This window comes from Babylonia areolata, chromosome 23 (genome assembly GCF_041734735.1).
Source record: "Babylonia areolata isolate BAREFJ2019XMU chromosome 23, ASM4173473v1, whole genome shotgun sequence".
Taxonomy (NCBI): domain Eukaryota; kingdom Metazoa; phylum Mollusca; class Gastropoda; order Neogastropoda; family Buccinidae; genus Babylonia; species Babylonia areolata.
The window spans coordinates 20906848-20930120 of record NC_134898.1 but is presented as its reverse complement, the minus strand read 5'-3'; the positions used below and the strand labels follow the sequence as shown (position 1 = coordinate 20930120).

At 40.8% G+C, this 23273-nt stretch overlaps 1 protein-coding gene across 1 annotated transcript in view; it reads right to left on the bottom strand.

The window, feature by feature from the left end:
- Window positions 1–92: 92 nt before the first annotated feature.
- The window catches only part of LOC143298113 (synaptotagmin-12-like), a 162280-nt gene continuing 139099 nt past the window's right edge, over window positions 93–23273 (bottom strand). Inside the window, exons 6-10 of the mRNA XM_076610815.1 lie at window positions 18235–18327; window positions 16787–16906; window positions 12867–12987; window positions 9805–9938; window positions 93–4392 (exon numbers count right to left, since the gene is read on the bottom strand). Of these exons, the coding sequence (XP_076466930.1) occupies window positions 4222–4392; window positions 9805–9938; window positions 12867–12987; window positions 16787–16906; window positions 18235–18327 (639 nt within the window). The 3' untranslated portion in view covers window positions 93–4221. The remainder of the gene's footprint in view (window positions 4393–9804; window positions 9939–12866; window positions 12988–16786; window positions 16907–18234; window positions 18328–23273) is intronic.

Below are 23273 nucleotides of genomic sequence, written 5' to 3'. Positions count from 1 at the left end.
TGATCACTATTGGTTTATTTATGTGTATGCATTTTACTCTTTTGTCACAAGATATTTTGGCTACCCTCCACAGGGAGAGTGCACTGCTACAGTTCTTTTTTCTTTTCAAAATACAAGTGTATTTTTTTTTCCTGTCAAACTGCCCTTGTCTGCAAAGAAAATATTGTCAGGGATAACCCTTAAATTGCTGTAGCCACACCCACAAACCCTTCAAAAACAACATTAATAATCCTGTCAATATCAACATAATCCTGTGTGTGCATCTTTTTAGGATGAATAAATAAATCAAGACAGTGCTTAAAACGCATATAAGGTGGATTTTATTGATATGAAATGTTCCAAACAACAGGAGGTAAAAGGTGATACAGATACTCCCTCTTGAACCCTTTCATTTACCCAACTCCCCAAAAATCATCCATCACCTCTCATATTTTTTTCAGAGCACAGCAGGGTTAGTCAATTTCTTAAAAAAAAAATTAAAAAAAAAAATTGAAAGCTAAGCAAAAGCTTATCTTCGCCAGTGCCTGAATTATGTAAAATGTGCAATAAATATCACAAGGCAGGTCTTTAATAATTTGTTGGTTTTTTTTTTAATTGAAGAAAACGTACTAACTACACCTGTGCCTGAATTAGCTGTTTAAATCGTGCAATAAATGTTGCAAGGTAGAGTTTACTGTATCTTTCAATATATATATAAAGAGAAACTACCCCCATAAAAAGAGTACTTATTAACTACATAATCTGTGTGATAATGTACAGATAAACTGTAGTCCTAAAAAACGAGGATGCTGAGTGACAAAAAAGTGTTGAAATTTTTTTTTTAAAGACCAGCAGATAAACATCTTCAGGTAAACTGCTTCAAAATGTCACATTATTTTTTTCTTTTTTCCCCCAAATAGTCTTGCTTGCTTATACCCAATGCATTCATATGTAAACCTGTAAGTACTTTTTTGTAAAACATTTTGATGTACATCATTGATTGCCCCAAATACATTAAATGAGTGATGCTGCTAACACATTAGTGCACAATCCACAAATATTCCTCAAAATGAGCACAATCATTTGTGCAAAAAATGGATATCTGCAAGATCCCATTCAAACACATTGTGGGTTTGAAAATCTGTCTGATTTAGTACAAATGGCAAAGCCATGGTTGTTGAATGAAGAGAAGTTTCTCATTTTCTCCCTTGGACAGCTCTGTAAGGAGCCACAGATGCTAAAAATCACTCATTGGTGTTAACATGAGTATGCAGATTGCAGACAGCATTTGCATTTCTGCTTCAGCATTACAACTCCTACACATTTCCACTGGCACTTACTTTCTTCTTCTTTTTCCAATTTGCACACTGCAGCTTAACAGCAATGATTATGAATATGTGAAAACAAATGCTGCAAAGTGTCCCTCCCCTACCTCTCACATACATGTATATATATACATGCTAAACAGGGTAGCACAGTTAAAACAAGATTAGTTATTCAGATCTATTGCAGGGTTTACATTATGGAGAGACAGAACATGTAACTACAGTACTGGACTCTAGATTACACTGGATATGAGGTTGCATGTTTCTTAAGTGATGCTGCATCACCACCACAAGAATTATCTTGACAACAAATTGGAGAAGAGATGTAGACATGTATCATGTGACAGAACCTACAAGCATGTCTTTGTCAGAAGACATAACCTGTACACTGTATGACATGAGAGGAAAACTTGAAAAAACGAAAAAGCCTGTAACAGTGCAAGTGTCTATATGTGCACACACACACACACACTCACACACTCACACTCTCAATAAAACTCTGAATGTTAGGGTGTGGGCACTCATACACACTAACAGCAGTCAGGATAAATTGTGAATCAGGATAAACAGAGAAATAAACAGTGAAACCACTTAATGTTCACAATTTTAACAACCTCGTCAAGGATTCATTGGCACAGACAACAGCACAACAATGGTATCACAATATGTTTGTCCACAGTGGGTAAGTGGAATGAACACTGGAATGTATACAATTACAATATTACAACTCTCACTCACTCACACACCTGCGCGTATAGACACACAATACACTGAGGGGCAATGTTTACACACACACACACACACACACACATATATATATATATATATATATATATATATATATAAACAGCATTACTGACATGCACAAAGACTACCTTTGCCATTAAATACAGATTTTTTTTTTTTCACATGTACAGTTACAAACAAACGCATAGAGCAATACACACACACTGAGTTTAAATACAGCATGCTAGACATACAGTAAGACTATCTTTGCCATGAGATACAAAAGGATTTTTTTCTCTTTTTTTCCATATGTATTTTCTTTTCTGTCTCCTAATGATGTGACCATGAGACCGAATAAAGTGAATAAATGAAATGTGTTTTTTTTTATGTGTCATGAAAGTATTATAATTAAATAACTTAAAACAGACACGCAATGTATAAGAAAAGAAGAAGAAAAAATTAAGTAAACTGCAGGGTTATATAACTAAGACAAAATACTGGCAATACAGCTTGGTTGTTTTGTGTATGTGTTTGTGTTTTTAGTGGTGTCATAAAAAGAGGTTGGGAAATGAAATAAATCCTGCAAAAATCAACTTACAAAATTATTTGCTATTTGTGCCATATATATATATATATATATATATCCAACTGTGTTAGGAAAAGTAAAAGCACATAGAAAATCTATGCAATACTTAATATGTTACCGAAGTAAGAATGTTGTTACTCCAGGTCTTGCAAGCAATGTAGAAGTGTTGCTGAAAAATGAACAAGCAAGGGCTTGGGCCAATTCTGAGGTACCTTTGATGTGGGTTTTTTCTTTTCTTTTCCTTATGGTTTGTACCCTGACAGTTTTTCGTTTTTTGTTGCTGTTTTTTTTTCTTTAAATGGATGAACTGCAAGCCACAACACTAACAGCTTGTGAGAAACTCTGCCTATGTACACAATACACACACACAAAGCGCGGCAGGGGCGGTAGAATAAGACCAGTCAAATTGCAAAGAGCTGATATCTCTACCAATACATCTGTCGTAAATCTACTTTCGTGCACTTTTCCAATAACTAATGACACTTTCAACTGGAAAAATGTTAGGAATGAGCAGCCTTAAATAGTCAAAGTTGTTCATTACCCATTATGCATAAACCACAAAGAAAAGGAACTAACTTCTACAGTATTTCATGATGTGTCCACTTGTAGCTGGAAAAAAAACTATGAATACCTGCCAAAGCTGTATATTCTCCAGGTACCAATGGGTTAAGCATATTTTATAGGAAAATTTGCCATAGAAATAAGAGCACTCCGTTAAACATTTACAGTCTACTGTTTTGTTTGCTAATAATGATGATGATAAACATAAAATATACCTCAGACAAAATATTTAGTCTTGCTTGAAGGTGTTAGCATTCCAGTGATATCACTGCCTGTGCATACAAACTTCTGATTTAGAACACAACAGAATTGAAAGTAGTGGCCACTACTTTCATGCCGCAATCAAGAGCATCAAACATTTGATCTTGAGTCAAATGAAAATCAAACGCTTGATCACAAGTTGTTAATATCATTAGCTTCCCCTATCCTTCACCCCATTGCAAGCGAACGGATGACAAGAGACGCTCAGCGATACACCAATGGCTAGAGGACAAAGAATGTACAGAACAAGCCTAGCAGAGCAGACAGCTACAGAGTAAACACCATACATAACACAGTTAGACACTGATACAAAGAGGGAAAACTTGGAGGAGAGAGGGTAGAGGAGAGGGGGGAAATGCAGTTTGGACAAGTGTTTCTCATATGCAGGTTACATTCACATTCTTCTTCTCCCCTCCCCACCCACCCACCCACCCACCCCACTCTCCCTCTTGACTTGACCACACTCTGTGCAGTTGTGTTACACATGCTTACAGTCATCAAAAGACACATACACATGCTGTGGTTAACGTATTGCAGCCTGCCTGGCCTGGTTAAAAAAGAAAAGAAAAAAAAGGTTCTGTGGAATTGTTTCAAGGTCTGATGCATGTCCTTTCAAACAAAAAAATCCTGTTCAATTATGTCATGCTGTGACATATTTTCAAACAAAACAGTAAATTTAGTGTTATCCAAAACCTCATCAGGAACATGCATCCAGAAACCAGCCTGCCCTGATCAGCCCTGATACAAAAGAAAAAGACACGTAATTTACAACACTGATGTACGTTATTTCCTCAAATAGTGCCACATCGCCGTGGGTTTCCGTAGCGACGTCATCATCTGGTTCCAGTGGGAGGCCTCAGTGCCGGACGTGTGGGCGCCCACTATCACATGACCCAGAGAGGGTGTTTTGTTGTCAGGCAGCAGTTCAGCGACTGTGATTCGAAGCTGTATGGTCTGTAACAAAACAAACCAACACCACTGCATATAGTTACCCTGGAGCTCAAGCACCATGGATCAACTACTATATATATACATTATATACATATATATATATATATTTATTTATTTTTTTTTTTTTAATATATATATATATATGTGTGTGTGTGTGTGTGTGCATACCCCAGCATTTACACATTTTTTCCCCTTACAGTGAAGTTTATATTTCTCAATAAAAAAAATAACACCATGCAATCCAATTCCACATAGAGTCATCAAAATCACAAAAACTCATGATCAGTTATCAAAAACCAGTGAAGCATGACATCACTTACAACATTTTGTTTTTGACTATACTTTGATAATAATTGGGGTGATGAAGATGCTGCTTTGGAGGTCCAGTTAGGTTTGGGAAAGCTTGACATGGCTGTATTCTCTCAATATATCCCGGCGTCAACCAGGCTGAAAGCTACAGACGCCTGTAATGTTGATCAGTACATTTGAGCAACACAAGATGCATCTGTGAAGTGCATGACCCTCGACTGTGATGTCAATAGTCTTCCAATTTGAGCCCAAAGCACACTTAATTCTAGGTAGAAGCCAGCCACAGGAAAAAACAAAACCAAAAACCAAACACCTCTGATGGGGAGAGAACCTACATCCTCCCGATCATCAGTCTGTGACAATAACCACTTTGACACACCGGCTGGTCTCTGTGTATTGTTGAAAAAAAAAAAAAAGAATTTTGGGTCTAATACGGTGTTTCAGTTCAAACACACCATAACACAACACAAAATGTTTCAACTGACTAACCTATATTATTACTATATATTGACAAGCATCAAGTACATTTACCAAAAGGGAGATATGGGATTCTTTTGTTTGTTGTTTTTTGAGGCATCTATCTATTTATCTATCTATCTAGATTTATACTTTCAGCAATATCTTTGTCCAAAGAAATTACAAATGTTTGGACAAAATTATACGAACACAACTACAAGAGAAAGCCAAGTTACTGTGAATACTTCACCACACAATGATTAAAATCTTATCATCAAATATTTTCTTTCATGATTCATGGTATTGTATGCAAGTTTGTGGCATACCTTCAAAAATCAAAGAAATGACAGACAACCCTCCTCTCAGCCCCCCACCCCCATCACACACACAAATGGAAACCAAGAAAATTCAAATCATCTTGGAGATCAAAATGTCAGCCTTTCAGTACAAAAAATAAAGCATCTTATCTTAATGTACAACTGTATTATTTGTGTATCAGAGAAATTGCTCTTTTCTCTTGAGTATTTGCATCACAAACAATCAGTCCTTGAACCATGACCATCCATTAAAATATGCACTGATGATGTAGATAAAATGTAAGAAATCATTTACATGATGAGCTTACCCTCTTGCTTACATGCACACTCAATCACCCCAACTCCCACCACCCCAGTGCACTACCCTCAATTGTTCCTCCTTTCTCCCCATACCCACCCCATTATGGTGGGGAAGTAATGTGACTGGGTGTGTATGTATGCCAGTCTGTAAGTTCATCATGTAAATGGTTGCTTGCATGGTCCACATTATCGCAATGCATATTTTACTGGATGGCTATGTTTCAGAGAGGGAGTGACAGCAATGCGAGTTCTCAATAAAAAAAAAATTAAAAAAAGATCCCCGACTTTATCACAGTGAAAGCAGCTTTCTTATTGTATTGTACTGAATTGTATAGTTCAGTCAACGTATTTCTTTGCATGATATACAGGCTGCTCTCCCTAGGAAGAGTGTCTCACCACAATTAGGCACCACATATTTATCTTTGCTTCTGTATGCATAATAAACTTATCTTTAGAAAATGTACATGCAGCTCATTTTACAGTTTTTCCACATACAACTGTCTTCCTCCTTTATTTTTTTTTTAAACCTAAAAACGTGCTCCATGCTTGCTACATACAGGACTTCACTTCATGTCTCATTTTGAAAGTCTAGCATCCAGACCACCACACAATATCGAGAGGGGAGAGGAGTGAAAAGATCTTGGTATTTGCTGCTATCAAATCTGGCACCCTCGATCCTTAGCCTGCCATTCTGTTATAAGGTTGCCACTCAGCTACAAATAATAATACTTGTCATGTTTTGGTGCTATCATGCACACAAAACACACACAGAAACAGACGTTTCTTTTATAGTTATATTCTCAAAAGTCTTAAAAAAGTCAAAATTTTAGTGTTCTAGGAGGAATTAAAGTAACTGTCCTATCAGAGAATCTAGGAGAGGTGTTGCTAGCATGAAGGGGATGCCCAAATTGCCTTGTGGCAGGAAGACAGTAGCTAATAAATGAAGATTATATCTTCAAAGCGTCCGGATGCATACAGCACAGTTGGTAGGCAGTTAGTTCCAGAACTATGTAAGCACATGAAAAGATTTAAACAATTATGTACCATTCAGCATTATAGCTACATTAGTACCTAGTCATTACAATATTATCTTGAGATTAGATATTGTCAGTCAGTCTCTACAGCATTCCAAGGTCAGTGTTATAAAATTTAAATTATTTAACATTCAAATTATACATGTAACTGTGAAACCAAACTGCACAAAGGAGAGTACAGAAAATTGAGACAATAAAACTGCATTTTCCTTTTTTATTTTTTTGTTTTGTGGGTGGGGCGTGGGGGTATTTTTCATTTGTTCCTACCACTGGAGTATACCTAGTGAATAAGCTTCATTCTGCAAGAAGAATATAATGATTTATTATTGTAAACTGCATGTAATCTTCTTTTTTTTTTTTTTTGTTACAAAACTGAGTAATTTTCCAACAACATTGCAAAACACACCACAGTGAAAGGTCATTTCAATATGAAAAAAATTATCTGGTTTGCATCTTTTTAACGCAGTTTATTGGTGTACACAACCAATGTAAACAACTGAGTTACCTCCCTTTAGTCAGCTCTGCAATGGATGTTGGTTGCTGACAAATAGTGATTTCCCCCCTCTCTGTGTGTGTGTGTGTGTGTGTGTGTGTGTGTGTCTGTCTGTCTCCGTGTGTGAGTGTGTGTGTGTGATGAGACAACTCAACTCGACTCCATTTATTGTCATAAGATCCCAATAAATTAATACACACAACAAAGAACAAAAGGAACAAAGAAAGAAATGGTCATCTAAAATGCATGTAATGAAATACATAGTTGGCGAGTGTTTTTTGACAGTCATCGCAGTTGAATAAATCTCTTGGTTTTAGGTTATTGTTTTGTATTTTTCTTGCGATCACATTTGATTGATGATCATACTGCTGTATAGTTGTAATCAGATGGTTTCGCAAATTATGGAATAAGATACACATATCTAAGAACTGTAATTCATCTTCAACAACTTCACATTTATTATCACATAACCTCTCTTCTCTGGGAATGTTTGCATATCTTCCTCATTCAATATTTAAATAATGTGCGCTTATTCTGAGTTGACAAAGAGCTTGTTTGTGTGTGTGTGTGTGTGTGTGTGTGTGTGTGTGTGTGTGTGTGTAATGTCAGGAGTGGTAGTGTTAACTGAGTTATACCTGATTCTCTCCTCCATACCCCCTCCATCCCCTTCTAATTGTCAGCCCAAATTCAGGGATATGATGAAAACCCATGTAGGGAGACACTGAAATTATTAGGCCATCATATCATTTAAGTATACTGTACAATAAAGTTTTTTTTTTTAAATAAAAAGTATGCAGTGCAATGATTATGATGAGGCCACTTCACTAATTCTGATTGCCTCTATAGTCTAAAAAAAACAACAACAAAAAACAATGTGGGAAGATCTACACTGAAATATGCCTGATAGGTTAAATAAACACAAAACAATTGGCATGGCTGGCATATGTACAATACACGAAGAAATACAAATCTATATTATAAAAAATTTTGCTTTAACTCATTTGTTCAAGAATAATCTCAACAGTGACAATAAAATTAATTATGAAGTCTTTTTTGATTACGATGATGGTGAAATTTTTGTATCTTTAAATGATCAATTTGTTGTCATCTGTGAAGCACAAATTATTTACTGAAAATGCACACATGTGTATCTGACCAAACCACCCTTAAAAATGACCACCATATGATATTATCATCACAGAAAGCAGTGTATAAAAGGTAACAGCTGTAGGCCCTTGGAATAATTATAATTCAATCTAAAATACAAACCAGTTACATCCTACTCCTGGCAATGTTGCTACAATAACTATATATACCTACTGCTTTTACGATACTACATTATGCCTGCTGTGATTAGTATGAATGCTGCTGCCACTGTGTGCTCTTGCATGATATACTCTTGTACTGCTGCAGCTACTGCAAATTGATTTTACAACCGCTGCTGCTACAACAGCCATAACATGGAATGATGGATTACCACACATCCTGGAAACCTTTAAAAGTGCTGGGAAAGGGGAAAAGCCTTTTCAAGGGCTTAAAAACTGCTGAAAACTAAGGCCAAAATACAGACCCCGGGTAAATCCTGGATTTTTCAAATGCTGTTGACTGTAACATTGCTTTCAAGTCAGCAAAATCCCGAAATACGCTTTCCAAAAAGACCGTTAGAAAAAGGTGAAAAGAGAAAGAGAAAAAAAGGTGAAATTAGAAAAAAGAAAGTGTAAAAACCTTTTTACCCCCCCCCCCCTCACCCCAGCCCCCCTCCCCAAACTCAACCCACAAATGCCATACCAGATAGCATCACACTGCTTCATTGACACATGCATTATTCCCTTTAAACGATGATTTCCCTTTGTGCGCATGTCACATTTTGTTGCATGCTGACTTGCAATGAATTTTTACAGCTAGTAGAACCTGCCATATCTCAGTTTTGACATATTCATCAATATTACATCATTTACAGTTCTTGAAAATAACTAATATAATCCTGGAAAATGCCTGGATTTCTTTTCTTTTTTTTCTTTTGAAACAAAAACTGTGGAAACCCTTGTATCTTTTTGGCCACACACACACACACATATAAAGATATGTATATATATATATATATATATATATATATATATATATATATATAAAGAGGTGCTGCTATATACCTATAAGCACACATCGACACAAGCACACACCAAGAAGAGCAGCCATAACCTCAGTCCTTCTCCAGCAGACACCATGCAGGACGTCCCCCTCGGAACGCCAGAGGAACAGCTAGTAATACTTTTCTTCCCCTGGGATCACCAACAAGGACTTCACCCGTCCAGTGCAGACAGCCTAGGTTCCCTCCTGCCAGGACCACTGCCAGATGGACACCCGACCACCCAAACGGACATCCAGAACTCATCCTCAGCCTTTAAATTGACCAAACCAAGACATAAACCCTGAACAACTTGACCTAAAGGGCGTCGGTGGCTAGGTTATGTCCTTTAACTCGATCCCTCTATGTGAACGTACATACCGGTAGTGCCTGGGCAGGCACGGAGAAGATCATAGCCTCATTGTAGATGGGGTTCCTCTCCCCTCGCTTCACTGTGGACTTCTTCTTGCTGATCTTCTTTCCGTTCTGCAGCAGGTACACTTTGACAAATGGGTCTGCACACAGGATTGAGTCAGCTGCGGTTACATGGTTATGGTTAAAAAATCTCCTTGACACATCGTTTTAGCAAAATATACTTTCATACTTTGATCATTTATTTGCCATTTGATAGTATGCGCACATGCAATCTACAGACCCAGTAAATAAAAGCTTTTGATAGGATGTTCATATGCCATGAGGCTTAGGCTTGAGCCTTGGTGTTCGCAAGGGCAAGTCTAGAGCCTGGCCAGTCCCTCTGCTAATGCTACTACTACTAGTAAAATTTTGTTTGCTCCATTTCCAGCTTGAATTCTTAAATAATAATAATAATAATTGCATGCACTTGCAATAACGCACATACACAAAAACACACACACTCACAGACAGTTGTTTTGTTTTGTACGAAAACATACTCAATTTTGCGAGAGTTGTAGTTAGCATTTTCTGCTAAACAGTTAGACATAGTTCTATAGCAGGTTTTCTCTGGTAGGTAACAGCCTTTTAATAATGAAAATGGTATACAAATTTCAATTGCATTGTGAATATTCATTACTACTATCCCTTTGTGTAGAAAGGATCCAACAAAAATTAATCCCTGTTATGAGTTCTCCTATTGTTTTCAAATTAAATCATTTTAATGTTTGTAATAAAGATTTTGAATTGACACAAAATACCACCCGAAATATAGATATGGCAGATTAATTACATGATTTAGACCCATCAACATCGCCATTAAGTTCCACTGTGAATATAGAAAAATCTTTACCTACTTCTCTACTTTTAATTATGGAATTATCAATGCTGCCCTTGCCTTGTTGTTAGCAAGGACTGAACCATCTGTATATATATATACGTTAAGGTGATGTGGATAGTTTTCTTGTATGTGAGATTTCACAAAAGCAGAGAGCAGGGCCTTCAGCCTTCTTTAAATCTATGTAATTAATTTTTAAAAATTATGTTATTCATCTCCCATTTTGATAATGTTGTGTTTGAGAATAAACAGATTATGATTAGATGTAATAAAACAACATTTACTTCAAAAGTGACTTGCCTTTGTCGTAATGCAGTCACCCTCATACATATCATCAGTGAATGTGAACAGCTTAAAACACTTCCCACCCATTCTGGCATTTGCAAAATCTGCAGTTTCATGCACTTCCATTGGAGATGTTTTATAACCCTATCAACATGTTTGAAATAGATATGAGTTTAATGAAAAGCCCCATTGGCTCTCTGTTGTACTTTTGCTAGTTCGAGTAGTTTAATTGTTTCTTGTTTTATTTTATTCAGTTGACACTTTTTTCTGTGTGAAGCAAGCTGAGGAGAGAGGAATAAGAGTGATGAAATGTGGCATGGGCGGGTGGGTGGGTGGGGAAGGAAATAAAGTCCTATTTTAGCATCCTAAACTCAGGAACCTATTTCACCGGTAATTGTTGTGCATGTATGATTGTATGAAACAATATTATCATTAGTAGATGTTGTAACCCATTTTCTGTGGATTGCGACTCATCTTGTACGTTTATTTTACTCAATTTTAATGCGGATTCAGTCACTAAACTAACGTGCCATACACCTTGCTTTTTCCGTATTTGATCCCCAAAACTAAGAAAATATAACCCGGCAAAAGATGCAATAATTTAGGACGTTAAAATAAGATACAGGGGGTGAATTTTCGTCTAAATTCACAACTGTGGATAGACATTAAAGAAATGAACGAACACACACAGAGTGCGCGCACGCACTGAAATGGAACACTGGTGGAATAGAGGTTTCTCCGTGAAACTGGAACAAAAGGAAACTGAAGGCACTAAACAACGGTAAATATCAGAAACTCACATTTACAAATTGCAAGACGTCAAGCACAGTATCACAGTTGGAAAGCAAGTCAAACACCTTCAGAACATTGGCGCCACGCATAAAGCTGTTGGTTTTACTTCGCAAAGATGTCCACCTCACTCCGAGGCGTTCATGCAGTTTGTGATTGTTTTACCTTGACCCCATTTGACCTCTCCATCACTTCCGTTGAGTTGAACGGCTGACCAAGTCTCAAGAGGGTACATTTGCTATTTCTTCTCAGTCAAGACTGAAATATATTAAGTTATTTTACCGGCAGTCACTTAATCCCGGCAAGAAGTCTTTGAAACCACAGCTAATAAGTCCATGACATATAATGTAGCGCTTATCTAAACCTCAAGGTTTAATTATATTCCGTTTCGCGTACTTGTCTGTTACTTTGATTTATCTGCACTTCTTTATTAGTTTCAGTTACTTATTCGAATATTAATTCATTTATTTACTTTTTTGTTTATCCTTTGTCGTTACTAGTTTTCTGTGCGTGCGTCTGTGTACGTGTACATGTGCGTATGTGTTCGTACGCACGTGCGCGCTTGCCACTGAACACATATACTACGCACTGCGCAATGTGTGTGTGTGTGTGTGTGTGCCGTGTGCGTGCAACTGATGTGTGTGATTTCAGAAATACGTTTAGTTAAAGTCCCTTTGGATATCAGTAGTTGCGTGTTCCTATGCCGTCAGGAAACAACAACAGCAACATTATCATCATCATCATCATCATACAGTCTTGAACATCATCATCACACTTGAACAGATCTAATATTAATAAGAAAAAGAATGATAATCAGTGAAGATCAGTCAAACCATTTGAAATTAGCCAGGCTGTTGAGAGAGTATCATAAATCTAACCCCTCTCTCGGTTTCTCCCTCAAACACACACACACACACACACACACACACACACACAGTGACTGACGCATTCACAAATCAGTTGGAGCGTCACACACACACACACACACACACACACACACACATACACGCACACGGAACACACACACACACACACACACACACACACACACGTCAATACAGATTATTCCCCACCACCACCACCCCGCCCCCGCTCAAAAAAATGCATAAAGGGGGAGAACCTCCGGTATCTTTGCCGTCTCGCCATTTGAGGTTGCGCGCCTTGACGATGACGATGGTCAGCCTCTCGGCCGTGGGCAGGTAACTGAGGGAGAAGAAGATGTCCCCGTACTCCGTGGGTTTCTGCCCGCAGTCAGCACATCACCAATCAACACTCCTTCCCTAATCAATAGTCCCCGTACTCTGTGGGTTTCTGACCCCAGTCAGCACATCACCAATCAACACTCCTTCCCTAATCTATAGTGCCCTATACTCTGTGGGTTTCTGCCCCCAGTCAGCACATCACCAATCAACACTCCATCCCTAATCAATAGTCCCCGTACTCTGTGGGTTTCTCCCCCCAGTCAGCACATCACTGACCAATCAACACTCCTTCCCTAATCAATAGTCCCCGTACTCTGTGTGTTTCTGCCCCCAGTCAGCACATCACTGACCAATCAACACTCCTTCCCTATAGTCCCCGTACTCTGTGGGTTTTTGTCCCCAGTCAGCACACCACTGACCAATCAACACTCCTTCCCTAATCTATAGTCCCCGTACTCTGTGGGTTTCTGCCTGCTGTCAGCACATCACCAATCATCACTCAATCCCTAATCTATAGTGCCCTATACTCTGTGGGTTTCTGCCCGTTGTCAGCACACCACTGACCAATCAACACTCCTTCCATAATGTACAGTCCCCTATACTCTGTGGGTTTCTGACCCCAGTCAGCACATCACCATGCAGTCAACACTCCTTCCCTAATCTATAGTGCCCTATACTCTGTGGGTTTCTGCCCGCAGTCAGCACATCACCAATCAACACTCCTTCCATAATGTATAGTCCCCTATACTCTGTGGGTTTCTGCCCCCAGTCAGCACATCACCATGCAGTCATCACTCCTTCCCTAATCTATAGTGCCCTATACTCTGTGGGTTTCTGCCCCCAGTCAGCACATCACTGACCAATCAACACTCCTTCCATAATGTATAGTACCCTATACTCTGTGGGTTTCTGCCCGCTGTCAGCACATCACTGACCAATCAACACTCCTTCCCTAATCTATAGTCCCCGTACTCTGTGGGTTCTGCCTGCTGTCAGCACATCACCAATCATCACTCAATCCCTAATCTATAGTGTCCTATACTCTGTGGGTTTCTGCCCGCTATCAGCACATCACCATGCAATCATCACTCAATCCCTAATCTATAGTGCCCTATACTCTGTGGGTTTCTGCCCCCAGTCAGCACATCACTGACCAATCAACACTCCTGCCCTAATCTATAGTGCCCTATACTCTGTGGGTTTCTGACCCCAGTCAGCACATCACCAATCAACACTCCTTCCCTAATCTATAGTGCCCTATACTCTGTGGGTTTCTGACCCCAGTCAGCACATCACCAATCAACACTCAATCCCTAATCTATAGTCCCCATACTCTGTGGGTTTCTGACCCCAGTCAGCACATCACCAATCAACACTCCTTCCATAATGTATAGTCCCCTATACTCTGTGGGTTTCTGCCCCCAGTCAGCACATCACCATGCAGTCATCACTCCTTCCCTAATCAATAGTCCCCTATACTCTGTGGGTTTCTGCCCCCAGTCAGCACATCACTGACCAATCAACACTCCTGCCCTATAGTCCCCATACTCTGTGGGTTTTTGTCCCCAGTCAGCACACCACTGACCAATCAACACTCCTTCCATAATCTATAGTCCCCGTACTCTGTGGGTTTCTGCCCGTTGTCAGCACATCATCAATCAACACTCCTTCCCTAATCTATAGTGCCCTATACTCTGTGAGTTTCTGCCCGTTGTCAGCACACCACTGACCAATCAACACTCCTTCCCTAATCTATAGTCCCCGTACTCTGTGGGTTTCTGCCCGCAGTCAGCACATCACCAATCAACACTCCTTCCATAATGTATAGTCCTCTATACTCTGTGGGTTTCTGCCCCCAGTCAGCACATCACTGACCAATCAACACTCCTTCCCTAATCTATAGTCCCCGTGCTCTGTGGGTTTCTGCCCGCAGTCAGCACATCATCAATCAACACTCCTTCCCTTATCTATAGTCCCCTATACTCTGTGGGTTTCTGCCCGCAGTCAGCACATCACCATACAGTCATCACTCCTTCCCTAATCTATAGTGCCCTATACTCTGTGGGTTTCTGCCCCCAGTCAGCACATCACTGACCAATCAACACTCCTTCCCTAATCTATAGTCCCCGTGCTCTGTGGGTTTCTGCCCCCAGTCAGCACATCACTGACCAATCAACACTCCTTCCCTAATCTATAGTCCCCATACTCTGTGGGTTTCTGCCCCCAGTCAGCACATCACCAATCAACACTCCTTCCATAATGTATAGTCCCCTATACTCTGTGGGTTTCTGCCCGCAGTCAGCACATCACCAATCAACACTCCTTCAACAATGTATAGTACCCTATACTCTGTGGGTTTCTGACCCCAGTCAGCACATCATCAATCAACACTCCTTCCCTAATCTATAGTGCCCTATACTCTGTGTGTTTCTGCCCCCAGTCAGCACATCACTCACCAATCAACACTCCTTCCATAATGTATAGTACCCTATACTCTGGGTTTCTGCCCCCAGTCAGCACATCACTGACCAATCAACACTCCTTCCATAATGTATAGTGCCCTATACTCTGTGGGTTTCTGCCCGCTGTCAGCACATCATCAATCAACACTCCTTCCATAATGTATAGTCCCCTATACTCTGTGGGTTTCTGCCCGCAGTCAGCACATCACTGACCAATCAACACTCCTTCCATAATGTATAGTCCCCTATACTCTGTGGGTTTCTGCCCGCAGTCAGCACACCACTGACCAATCAACACTCCTTCCCTAATCTATAGTGCCCTATACTCCGTGGGTTTCTCCCCCCAGTCAGCACATCACTGACCAATCAACACTCCTTCCCTATAGTCCCCATACTCTGTGGGTTTCTGCCCGCAGTCAGCACATCACCAATCAACACTCCTTCCCTAATCAATAGTCCCCGTACTCTGTGGGTTTCTGCCTGCTGTCAGCACATCACCAATCATCACTCCTTCCTATCTATACAATCATTATATAATAAGAAATATAAACGATTAATATCTGTGGGTTCTGCCCGCTGTCAGCACATCACCAATCATCACTCCTTCCTATCTATACAATCATTATATAATAAGAAATATAAACGATTAATATCTGAACAAACATGACAATAGCCGGTCCACAGGTCCAGTAAGACTCATGTAGTGGGTCCTTTTGTATCGTCAATCCTTACATAAACTATCAATGTTTCTATGATACAAACTATACAAAACAAAACAAACAAACAAACAAACAAAAAACCCAAAGAAAACAAACAAAAACAAACAAACAAACAAACAAACGATTAGGCCCAATATCTGGACAAACCTGACAGTTGGTCTACAGGTCCAGTAAGACCTACCCATGCGGTACTGAGGCTCATCTGCCAGAAGATCCTTAAACTCTTCAGTCTCTATCTACCTTCTACACTAAACGTTTTCAAATGAAAGAACTCCTCCCCCAACCCTTAAAAATCTCTAAGTGCCTATAGAAATAACGTTTTCAAATGAAAGGAACCCCCACCCCCACCCCTTTAAATCTCTGACTACTTATAATAAACGCTCTCAAATTCATAAGACCCCTCCCCACCCCTTCAAATATCTAACTACCTTTTTGAAAAAGTTTTCAAAATAAAGGACACCCACCTCCGCCCCTTTAAATCTCTTTAACTACCTATAATAAGAAACTATTTCTTAAAGGAAACTCGGCTAGTATTACTGATAAATTACCCCCTTCTCTCTCTCTCTCACACACACACACACACACACACACTGTGACACACACTCACTCACTCACACATTCACTCATCCCCCCGGGGCTCCCCTTCCGCTGACTGACCTCATCCAGGTCCCTGAGGTTGAGCCAGATCTTGATGGGGGCGTTGAGGTCCACGTCCCCAACCCGGAGGTCAGCCTCACCCATCACCTTCTGTCGGGCGTACTTGTCCACAGAGTACACCTGCAACATCACGAGGTGTCGTGTGGGCGGGAGGTGACAGGGGCGGTGGAGAGTGTGTAGTAGTGGGTGGGGTGAAGGACACGTCCACACATAAATATTATACGCGGCACGTATACACATGCATGAACGTACGTACGCACATACACGCGCAAAGCAAGCAAGCAAGCACACACACACACGCAAACCAGCGTAAGTGTATGATTATACATGTGAGGCTGATACACACACACACACACACACACACACACACACACACACACACACACACACACATATATATATATATATATATATATATATATATATATATATAAAGTGAACCCCTTTTTGACAAGTATTTTCTCAGTTATAGAGAAACCTAATTCATTGAAAATTTTCACACACTTACCTTATGGTATTATCAACAAGTCTGCAAAATATCTAAAAGTTTGGACGCAAATTATGTGAATATTGTCAAATTCAAAATAGCATGTAAAAAAATCCAATATCAGAGGAAAACTCGCTTTCTCCTTGAAACAGTTTTCAATGGTAACCTTATCACTTTCACTGAAAGGCATGGTTCATCCTTCCAAACTGAAACTTTGGACAGAACTGATTTTGGATACAGACGACAATAAAATAAAAAAAAATCAATAGACTTGACACCCAGACAATATTTTTAGACTGACACTGACTGACAGATGCCAACACCTGGCAACTGGCATGAACATGATGAAGGTCACATTGCGCAGCTCTGATTTTTTTTTTTTTTCTTTTTTTTGTTGACATGCTGTTTTCAATTCGACAATACTCGCATAATTTGCGTCCAAACTTTTAGATATTTTGCAGACTGGTTGATGATACCCTAAGGTTACTGTACGAATTTGGTTTCTCTGTCATTGAGAAAATACTTGTCAAAAAGCGGTTCACTTTTTGGGGGACACCGGATAATATATATATATATAGAGAGAGAGAGAGACAGAGAGAGAGAGAGAGAGAGAGAGATGTTGGGTTTTTTCGTGTGTTTTTTTTAATGGACATAAAAACAAAAGAAAGGTCTCACACAGAGACATGCGCGTACGCACACACACACACACACACACACACACACACACACACATATATATAAACACGGGCGCATACACAAATGCGCGCATACACACACATATGCACGCACACACACATGCACAAACACATACACATAAACTCGCAAACATACGCACGCGCGCACACACAAACGCGCGCGCACACACACACACACGCACTCACACACACATACACACACACAAACACACACACACACCACACACACACACACACACACACACACACGGGGTTTTTTTTTTCACCTGCAGAGTCAAAACACGCTTATGTAGATCTTTGGCTTCCACGCCAAACAGAAAGCGTTCCTTGAAGACCGGGTCTGTGGTATTCTTCACTGTCTGTGGACGTGAACATTGACATTCATGACATGTCTTATCTAGAGAGTAGAGCCAATGAAGAGAGGAGGGGGAGGGGGGTGGGGGGGTGGAGGAATGAAGGGAAAGAGGGAGTGAAGAACAGACAGAGACGGAGACACATAAACAAAAAGAGAGAATGACAATAAAGCGTTCTTTGAACACGGGGTCTGTGGTATTCTTCACTGTCTGTGGACGTGAACATTGACATTCATGACAAGTCTTATCTAGAGAGCAGAGCCAATGAAGAGAGGAGTGAGAGGGGGGTGGGGGGTGGAGGAATGAAGGGAAAGAGGGAGTGAAGAACAGACAGAGACGGAGACACATAAACAAAAAGAGAGAATGACAATAAAGCGTTCTTTGAACACGGGGTCTGTGGTATTCTTCACTGTCTGTGGACGTGAACATTGACATTCATGACAAGTCTTATCTAGAGAGCAGAGCCAATGAAGAGAGGAGTGAGAGGGGGGTGGGGGGTGGAGGAATGAAGGGAAAGAGGGAGTGAAGAACAGACAGAGACGGAGACACATAAACAAAAAGAGAGAATGACAATAAAGCGTTCTTTGAACACGGGGTCTGTGGTATTCTTCACTGTCTGTGGACGTGAACATTGACATTCATGACAAGTCTTATCTAGAGAGTAGAGCCAATGAAGAGAGGAGGGGGAGGGGGGAGGGGAGGGAGGAATGAAGGGAAAGACGGAGGGAATAACAGACAGAGAGAGACGGAGACACATAAACAAAAGAAGAGAGAATGACAACACAGCGTTCTTTGAACACGGGGTCTGTGGTATTCTACACTGTCGACGTGAACATTGACATTCACGACAAGTCTTATCTAGAGTGTAGAGCCAATGAAGAGAGGAGGGGGGAGGGGGGAGGGAGGGAGGAATGAAGGGAAAGAGGGAGGGAAGAACAGACAGAGAGAGACGGAGACACATAAACAAAAAGAAGAGAGAATGACAACACAGCGTTCTTTGAACACGGGGTCTGTGGTATTCTACACTGTCGACGTGAACATTGACATTCATGACATGTCTTATCTAGAGTGTAGAGCCAATGAAGAGAGGAGGGGAGGGGGGAGGGGGGAGGGAGGGAGGAACGAAGGGAAAGAGGGAGGGAAGAACAGACAGAGAGAGACGGAGACACATAAACAAAAAGAAGAGAGAATGACAACACAGCGTTCTTTGAACACGGGGTCTGTGGTATTCTACACTGTCGACGTGAACATTGAAATTCATGACAAGTCTTATCCAGAGAGTAGAGCCAATGAAGAGAGGAGGGGGAGGGGGGAGGGGGGAGGGAGGGAGGAATGAAGGGAAAGAGGGAGGGAAGAACAGACAGAGAGAGACGGAGACACATAAACAAAAAGAAGAGAGAATGACAACACAGCGTTCTTTGAACACGGGGTCTGTGGTATTCTACACTGAAGACGTGAACATTGACATTCATGACAAGTCTTATCCAGAGAGTAGAGCCAGTAAGGAGAGGACGAGGGTGGGTGAAAGAGGGAGGGAAGGAGAGCCAGAGAGACACAGCAAAAAAGAGAGAATGAAAATAAAACGTTCTTTGAACACTGTGGTATTCTTGACTGTCTGTCGTCGTGGACATTGAAATTCATGACAAGTCAATCTAGAGAGTAGAGCCAGTGAGGAGAGGAAAGGAGAAGGGGGTTGGTGGGGGAGCGGGGGGGTGGGGGGGCGGGGGGGGGGGGGTGAAGGGACAGGGGGAGGGAAGAAGAGACTGAGAACCATGTCTACAGACAGAGACAGAGAATAACAACAAAGCATTCCTTGAGCACTGGGGTCTGCGGTTTTTCTTGACTGTCTGTCGACGTGAAAATGTAGTCATCCATGTTAAGTGTTATCAAGAGAGTAGAGCCAGTAAGGAGAGGAGGAGGGAGAGGTGGGGGTGGGGGGTGCGGGGGGGGGGGGGGAGGGGAGAGGAATGAAGGGAAAGAGGGATGGAGTGAGGGAAGGAGAGACAGACAGCCCTATGTCTTCAGCTAGACAGACATAGAGAGAATGACAATAACAAAGCGTTCCTTGAGCACATGGGTCTGTGTTTTTTCTTGACTGTCTGTCGACGTGAAAATGTAGACATCCATGTTAAGTGTTATCAAGAGAGTAGAGCCAGTAAGGAGAGAAGCGGGGAGGGGGGGGGGGATGATGGAATGAAGGGAAAGAGGGAGGGAAGGGGGAGACAGAGAACCAGAGTCCACAGACAGACAGACAGACAGACAAAGAGATAATGACAACAAAGCATTCCTTGAGCACCGGATCTGTGGTATTCTTCACTGTCTATGGACGTAAAAATTGACATTCATGACAAGTCTTAATTAGAGAGTATATAGAGCCAGTGAAAAGAGGAGGTGTCTGGGGTGGGTGGTTGGTGGGTGGGAATGATGGGAAAGAAGGAGGGAGGGAAGGAAGAAGAGACAGAGAGCTATATATATATATATATATATATATATATCGAAAGGAGATGATGACAATAAGCCATTCCTTGAGCACAAGGGTTTATGGTATTCTTGACTGTCTGCCGAAGTGAATCGAAAATCATTATCTAAATATTGAAAATCATATTATTAAGTACGTCTTACTTAGAAAGGAGAGCGAGGGAGGAGAGTAGGGGGGAAGGTGACCAAACATCGATAGTTAGTTTTAACTCCCTTTGGACGGCCGACGCTGGGATTTGGGATTGCGACAGACGAACTCGAGTGTGGTTGTGTATGAAGGACTCGGATGAGCGGTGTGCAATGGTGTAACTGATTGGGGGTGGGGGGGGGGGGGGAATAGAAGATATCCATACGCTAAACGAATTTTCTTTTTCTTTTTCTTCCTCCCCCCCGCGAATTTGAATTGCTTGCAGGATGTTTTTAGTCTTATGTTGTCCCACGATTTCATTACTGTATTTAAAAACGATACAGTTTGCTGTATAACTTTCGTCTGAAAAATGAGAGAGGTATTTTGAAACATGACAATGCTTGAGGATATTTTCCGAAACAGTCTCCGTTGTGTGATACGAATGGAGCCCTGTTTTTTTCGTTTCATTTTTTATAAGACGTACAACTAATTTCCGTCTCAGTTTCTTGTAAAAACCACTGCTTCCACATTCCCCGAGTCCATATCCATGAGCCGAAATCTTATTAGGCTATTCCGATGCAACTTATTTGTTTGTTTGATTTTTTAACATAATCTTCTGAAAACACACACACACACACACACACACACACACACACACACACACACACACACACACACACACACACACACACACACACACACACACACCGCATTACAACGAACGAAGATTCGCGTAGACACCACTGCTTCTAATTCCTAATTCCAAATCCTCGTGGTGAAATCTTATCAGGCAATTTGCACCCAATTTATTTGTGGTTAGCGTTTTGTTGTTGTTGTTTTTCAGTTGCTTGGAATTACGCGTTAGAGCGAATAAAACCATTTGCATTTGATATGATTAGTGTCTAGTTCTGAACGCCCTTTCTGCATATTGCATGAATATAATCGGTTTTTGAATCGGGAGGGATAAGGGTATTGATTTCCCACACATTTGCACACCTATTCTACATTCTAGCTAGTCCCCTCGAGCATTATATTATTTTGTCACATTTTGATACTCAGCCGATTTGAACAGGAGGAAGGAAAGAGAGAGGAAGAGGGAGAGAGAGGGGGGGCGGACGGACACAGACACACACAGACACACAGACACACAGACACACAGACAGACAGACACACACACACACACACACACAGGACACACACACACACACACACACACACACACACACAGAGGAACACAGAGAGAGAGTCAAAGCCCATAAAAAGTTTCAAGGAGTGCACAGTTTCAAGAAAAAATACCATGCATTAATTGAAATATTACTGAGACATTCTTTTCTACGGCTAAGTGCTCTGTATATAAACAAAGAACATTTTGTTATAATATCAGCATTTTCACAGGCTGGGATCAAAGAAAGCTTAAAGAATGACGGATGTCTGTAATACTTAGTTGGTATTAATTCCTCTCTCAGATCCTGATATCTGTGACACACGGAAAAGAAAGTGCACTTCATTTTCGATTGCATTACGGCAGAAAGGACAATATCTATCATCATTATCTAAAAGGGGTCTGTATCGCAAATAACTGTATTTCATGGGGGACATTCCAGTTCTAAACTTAGCAAGACACTTTCGTAAGTAGATATTCTTAAGCTGATAAAAGTAGACTTTGAGAGATATTGACTGACTGAAACTGGAATATACTTGAAAGAAATCACACTTTTCAAGTGAGGCATGCCAGTCTTGGCCAAAAGAGTCCACGATTTTCTGTTTAAATTCTGATAGGAAGAGAGAGAGAGAGGGAGAGAGAGAGAGAGAGGGTGTGGGTGACAGTGTGTGTGTGTGTGTGTGTGTGTGTGTGTGTGTGTGTGTGTGTGTGTGTGTGTGTGATTGTGTGTGTGTGTGTGCGAGTGTGCATACCTTCGCGCGCGAATACAGTGAATGTATGAACAGTTAACGATTGAATCATTGACTAAGAAAATGACAACGCACTGATGAAAGAACAACACATTAATCACGTTTTTTTAGGTGGTGGGGTAGGTATGATAAAATCTATAAATTAAAAAAAAAAAACTGTAAAAGGGAGCGGGCTGTGAAGAAAATGTCCACACATAATGAACAAACAATCATCCAATCATACCATTCATTTATAAACCACAGGGTCTCAAATCCTTTGCCATGCAACAACAACACAGCAACAACCGGCTAGCTGTTTACAAATGAACAACCACCAAACAATTATATCAACGCCACAAGCTCACTATATAGAGAGGAGGTGGGTGGGGGGTTGCGGGGTGCGGGGGTACGGGGGGAGGGGAGGGATCGGGGGGGGGGGGGGAGTAGGGGGGATCGA